The sequence below is a fragment of the Octopus bimaculoides genome, chromosome 12, assembly GCF_046866305.1.
Source record: "Octopus bimaculoides isolate indiv1 chromosome 12, ASM4686630v1, whole genome shotgun sequence".
NCBI classification, from domain to species: Eukaryota; Metazoa; Mollusca; class Cephalopoda; order Octopoda; family Octopodidae; genus Octopus; species Octopus bimaculoides.
This window is the reverse complement of record NC_142939.1, coordinates 17,242,479-17,249,066: the sequence shown is the minus strand read 5'-3', so window position 1 is coordinate 17,249,066 and position 6,588 is coordinate 17,242,479. Positions and strand designations below refer to the sequence as shown.

The window sequence follows — 6,588 nt, the reverse complement described above, 5'->3', positions numbered from 1 at the left end:
GCTTTCCGTGATATCCTTAAAACCAGGAGCTTTTCAGCAACCTCCTTGTGCACCCTACTGTTACCCGTCGCATGGTGAGTTCTGTTAAGAATAAGCGTTTGCCACTGTTGTTAATATCTTACGTAAGTACAATAATTATCTTACGTAGGTACAATAGTTATAGACTTATTTTATTTATCCACAAAAGAATAAAACGAATACTAATTCTCAAAATAAAAATATTTATTACATTAAAAAAATTAAGTTAAACAAATTTCTTATTTGTATATTTTGCAATAATTATATTATTAATAACAATAATACTGTTTAGTTAGCAATAAATTACAGATGTAACATACTGATGTTCTGTAGTTCGTATTAAACAGCGTAACATTTTTAGCGTGACCAAGCAACCAACAATGACTTTCATTAGTATTGATGATGATGATGATGGTTATGATGATGATGATGGGAACAAGTAAAGGCTTTGCTGAATGGATAAGGTCGCTTGATACCCACACTGCTGCTCTCTTCTTACACATTTGCGCATATGTACGCGCATTTATACTTATACATGTTTAATTTTAATGTCGTTCTATATCGTAATCTCTCTCTTTCTCTCTGTCTCACCACACACACACACACACACACACACATGCACGTACTCAGAGTTGTGATAGAGTGAAGTCTGAGCTCCATACATTGACATGTCAATCTATCTATCTATCTATCTATCTATCTATCTATCTATCTGCCGGTCAACCTGTTTGTCAGTCTATCTGCCTACCTACCTACCTACCTCCGTAATCTAAATTCTATCTCCAAATGAAAACGACATCTGCATAAGCGGTAACAGTCGTAGTTGCAGAAATGTGAGGAGTAGCGTGAGAAGTCGTAACAGAAAGAGATGAAAGCTGGTGAGGTGAATTATTTTTTGTAATTGTATAGGAGATGTAGTTAGTATCTAATAGACAGTGAGAGAGGGAGGGTGAAATTAATTCCATATAAGGTAGGGTGAACAAACGACCAACAATGGTATGCTTTCTGTGATAAATACTTATCGTCTGATCGGCGTTCTGACCGTGACGAACACATTTTTATTTCTAGCGTATTATATTTATCCAGGTCTGAGTTGATCAGTAAAGTCATATTATTTTAAGACGGTGAGGTCTAAGTTCGAAGCGATCGTCTAGAATCTTTCATTGCTTGAAACTGTTTTTTTTTTTTTGCACAATACTCCACCTCTTTTGTGCTGTATATAAACTCTCTCATCCATCAAATTCACATTGCCTTTACAGGAGTACGGTGTCCCACACACCAGATGTCGTATTATAAGGCGGTGAGCTGGCAGAAACGTTAGCACGCCGGGCGAAATGCTTAGCGGTATTTGGTTTGCCGTTACGTTCTGAGTTCAAATTCCGCTGAGGTCGACTTTGCCTTTCATCCGTTCGGGGTCGATAAATCAAGTACCAGTTACGCACTGGGGTCGATGTAATCGACTTTATCCCTTTGTCTGTCCTTGTTTGTCCCCTCTATGTTTAGCCCCTTGTGAGCAATAAAGAAATAAGATGTCGACGTAATTGTAGAGCAATGTGAAATGAAGTGTTCGGCTCAAGAACACAACGCACCGCCCGGTCAGGGAATCGAACCCACGATTGCAAGATCGTGGGTACACCGCTCAAACTACAAAGCAGCGCGCCATTAATTCATCGACACTATAAAGATAAACGGTAAAGTAGAGCTTCGACGAGATTTGAACTCAGGCCATACGAAACAGGAATAAATATCATAAGAAATTTCGACTGAAGCTCTAACGATTCTGGCAATTCTCCGTCTGGTGTGTGTGTGTTTATAGATTATACGTTATACTGTAGCGATCATTTGAAGACAGTTATGTTGTGTTTGTTCGTTTATTCACCAGAGATATCAATACTATCACTAATGTGTCCACTCAAACGCCTGGGATTTATACTACGTAATGCCACTGACAAACTATCTCGTGAAATAGTCTCAGGAGATCTTAATATTCGAAAATTCAGTTATCGCATCAAGGTGACATTTGCAGGGTAAATCGATTTTCGTTGTTTCGCAGAACAACAGCTGGTCGAATCGACTGGGTATTAAATTATCGATCAAAGAGACAGCAGCTCGTATCCTATCACTGGAGCGGTAACTGGGTCTTTGCTGAAAACATTTAACTCTTAAACCCCACCGCCGCTTATATACTTGTAAATAAGCGTGATGTGTAATTTATACAAACCGCTGTTGTAAGCAGTGGCACCACTGCATAATTAACGAATGTTTTATCACATTGTAGAGAAGAGTTGAAATCAAGCCGTCTGATTTGCTCTACGTACACTTCATCTCTTTTTTCATAGGACTCATAAGGGCAGATCTCAACCCGATTTCCATTAGGTATAAGTAACGAAGATTACAACACTATCCCCATTGAACGGGACGCCGGTCCGTCGTAAGGTTAACTTCCCCAACTATTGCTGGATCTTATTTACAACTGAATCGACTGGATCAAACTGAAGTGAAGTGTTTTGCTCAAGAACACAATGCATTGCCCGATCCAGGATTCGAAATCACAAACTTACGATCGTGAGTGCAACACCCTTGGCCACACAACTTACCCCTACACGCACTGCATGAACCTTAAGTACAATATTGACAATAGACGAACAGGTGTCCTCACCTTGTTTGTTGTTATCACAACGTTTCGGCTGATGTACTCTCCAGCCTTCATCAGGTGTTTTGGTGGAATTTCGAACCTAACCCTTTATTTGACTAATGGGCTACTCTTTTCTCACTCCTAAGGTATTTTTTGCTGATGTTATTATTAATATTTATTCAATTCACTGACTGGGATTGAACCCGGAATCTTGGAGTTAGCAGCCCGCTCTCTTAACCAATACGCTATATGCCCGTGGGCATATAACGTCTGTAACAAAGGCAGCAGTGAACGAGTGAAGGGACAGCAGTGAGAAGTAGTATAGGCTTAGGTAGTATAGGGCCGGTTTCGAAATTCCACCAGGACACCTGATAAAGGCTGGAGAGTACATCAGCCGAAACGTTGTGGTAATAACAAACCTATCCGTCCAATGTAAATAATGTACATAATTCCTCATCTCAAATACAGAACAGTGTGAACTATAAGGATTTTTGAAAGTTTTCCGATAACGCTATGAGACTCATGCTTATAAAAACAAGCAATTTTGTTTTTAGAGGAAGAGAACTCTTAAACGGTGACACTCATCCTCGTGCCAAGACGATTTGTAGTGTTAGTTTAGTGAAATAGTTTAATAAAATTTGAAAGTATGTCGCAGGATTTGTTCACTTCGAGTTCACTTCTTACATTAAAGTTAAAATCATATTTCTGTTTAAATATTGTCAGGTTTGAAACCGGATGACTCAGTCTGTAAGGTATTTGGTCCAACACCCTAATGATCTTGCCAATCTGCCATCTGTCTGATGAGGATTATAATAATGGTTTCAAATTTTGATACAGGGTCACCAGTTTTTGAGGGATGGGCTAGATTTTTGTGGTTTTCGTCACTTTACAATTTTCAAAGGCGATTCAACAGTGAACACTCCATCTTATTTATCTTCAGTTACCTTATGCAGTTTATCATATTTTTGAAGACACTAAGATTTGATTTCAATGAGATTTGACTGACATTTTTAGCAGAGTCACTGACCAGGCAAAGGCGCCCTCGTTAATGCGAGAAAGTACAGTGGGTTTGATCGGTCCGTGATTGGTTACTAACCTCAGAATTTGGGCCTAGTATGGTAATCGATATCACATTTATATGTACTTCATATTTGAGAAATATAGAATATATGTGGCTATGTGGTAAGAAGCTTGCTTCCCAGCCTCCTGGTTTCGGGTTCAGTCCCACTGCGTGGCACCTTGGGCAAGTGTCTTCTACTATAGCCTCGGGTCGACCAAAGCTACGTGAGTGGATTTGGTAGACGGAAACGGAAAGAAGTCCGTCGTGTGTATATCTACATATATATATGTGTGTGTGTCATGTATGTATGTATGTATGCATGCATGTATGTATGAATGTATGCCGTTTAATAATCCATAAATCAGAAAAAATGCGTTTGTATATTTGTCAGTAGAGTGAGTATATTAATCGAAATGTACAGTACTATAAATCCACAACGGCCGATCTTACCGATCGGTTTCGCGCTAAGTGTTCAACGGAGTGTTAGGTAACAGTCAGATTATGTAACTCTGCGCTTTTCAGGGATGATAGTTATGGAATGAAATATGGTCATATTTCATTCCATAACTGCTATCGCTGCATGTATGTTATATATGCATGTACATGTGTGTGTGTGTGTGTGTATCTATGAACGTTTGTTTGTATTTATTTGTGATATGTGTGTGCGTATGTATATATATATATATATAGAGAGAGAGAGAGAGAGAGAGAGAGAAAGAGAGAGAGGTGGGGGAATTGCGTGTATATGAGGGAAACGGTAACACAGAGAAAGAGTATACGTATGATTGTTTTAAAAGGTTTATGATCGAACCCGGAGTTATGGCTTACTTCGAACTAGAACAATAAATCACCAACTTAGCGAGGTCGCCAGCAATGATAAGGAGGAATGGTAAAATAATGAAGACAACCCCTATGTAACCAGCTGCTTGAGCGGAGATGCGATGATCTGGGGCGCTGGTTTTTTTCCGAATGTAACTAGACATATTTTTCTTCGGAATGGATAATTCTTTCGTCAGTTCTTGAAGATATGTTTCCTCTTCCTCTTTAGTCCGGTTCACAGGAATGACACATTTACACAAACACATATCTGGTTGGGTCGTTGGTTCAACCCGGTTCGTTGTAGTCTCTATCGTGCTCTCAACAGTCGGCTCGACCGATTCCGTCGTAATCTCCTCCTCGGTTTCTTCTGTAGTGACGAATACGGTTATCGAAGGTTCGGTGCTTGGGTTGGACGTAGTTATTTCTGTGATGTACATAGTAGTGGTTTCATCACTGATGTCTGCAACAAATGAATAAAATATCAGACAATTTGACTTCAGCGTCACACATTATAATCTCCACCCCCGTACCACCACATCCAGTCCCAGTAATTTTGGAATTTTGGTCTGAAGACTTGTGTCTATACAAGAAAATCATTGTTTATACTAAACCCTTTCGCGCGTCTGCTTACCGTTCAAGGAATGCCAAATTCTTTCTTTTCCTCTTTTACCGTTTTTTTTTCTTTTACCTTTTACTTGTTTTACTCATTGGACTCTGACCAAGCTGCAGCACTGCCTTGAAGGGTTTTCGTTGAACAAATCGACCACAGTCCCGCTTAACTTTTTTTTTTCTTTTTTTCTTTTCAAGCCTGGTGCTTATTCTATCGGTTTTTTTTTTTTGCCGAATCGCTAGATAACGGAGATGGAAACAAATCAACATCGGTTATCAAGCCGTGAGGGAAACAGATACAGACATGCACGCACACGCGCACGCACACATGAGATGGACTTCAGCACATTGCAGCATCCCAAATTTATTCACAAGGCACTTGCCCAAGATGCCGCGCCATGGGACCGAACCCCCAACCACATGGTTGCAAAGTGAGCTTCTTAACCAAACAGCCATGCCCGCGCCTAAAAGTAGTAAAAAAGCAAAACAAAAAAAAAACCCAAAACCCCCACAAAAACGGGATGATGCGATAAAATACATCACTATGGAAACCATTGTAAACGTACTAATATGAAAATAACATTGTTTAGTACAGGCGTCGGCAACCTTTTGATAATGGAGTGCGAAACCTAGCTTCCAAAAGCATTGCGCGTGCCAGCCTCATACTACTACATTTAACTTTACTATAATTTAACTTTATTTGAAAAAAAAAAAGAAAATTTCAAACAGTACACCAAATCGCTTGTCCAATGGTTATAATGGAAGCGCGCCTGTCAGGAATCTGTCAGCCTGACGACGAAAAATTTTCAAATGGCAGAATATCTTCCCCGAATACGAACCTGGAAGGTCACTTAGACGGGATTTGTCCCAACTTAAGCCCCCAAAGTTCACCACCACAGCGACCACAAAATCAAAAATGTAAAAGAATTAAATGGAACCGGGAAGAATATAAAGAAGTAATATACGCTTACTGCTTGGAATCGAACTCGGAATCTTGGAGTTAGTAGCCCGCGCTCTTAGCCACTACGCCATATGCCCGTGGGCATATCTAATTATGTTGGCACAATAGAAACAACCGTCGTCTGTAATGTGAAGGCGCGTGGCTTAGTGGTTAGGGCATTCGGCTCACGATCGTTAAAGTCGTGAGTTCGATTCTCGGTGGCGCATTGTGTCCTTGGGCAAGACACTTTATTTCACGTTGCTCCAGACCACTCAGCCAGCAAAAATGAGTAGTACTTGTATTTCAAAATGGACCAGCCTTGTCACTTTCTGTGTCACGCTGAATCTCTCTGAGAACTACATTAAGGGTACGCGTATCTGTGGAGTGCTCAGCCACTTGCACGTTAATTTCACGAGCAGGCTGTTCGGCTGATCGGATCAAATGGAACACTCGTCGTCGTAACTGACAGAGCAACAGTTGTTGTAAATGGGCAATACTTCCTACAAA

At 40.2% G+C, this 6,588-nt stretch overlaps 1 protein-coding gene across 3 annotated transcripts in view; it reads right to left on the bottom strand.

The window, feature by feature from the left end:
* Positions 1-204: 204 nt before the first annotated feature.
* LOC149133047 (uncharacterized) overlaps positions 205-6,588 on the bottom strand; it is a 107,876-nt gene continuing 101,492 nt past the window's right edge. For all 3 annotated transcript variants that reach the window (XM_089360852.1, XM_089360850.1, XM_089360851.1), the window contains exon 5: positions 205-4,992. In XM_089360852.1, the coding sequence (XP_089216978.1) occupies positions 4,538-4,992 (455 nt within the window). In that variant the 3' untranslated portion in view covers positions 205-4,537. The remainder of the gene's footprint in view (positions 4,993-6,588) is intronic.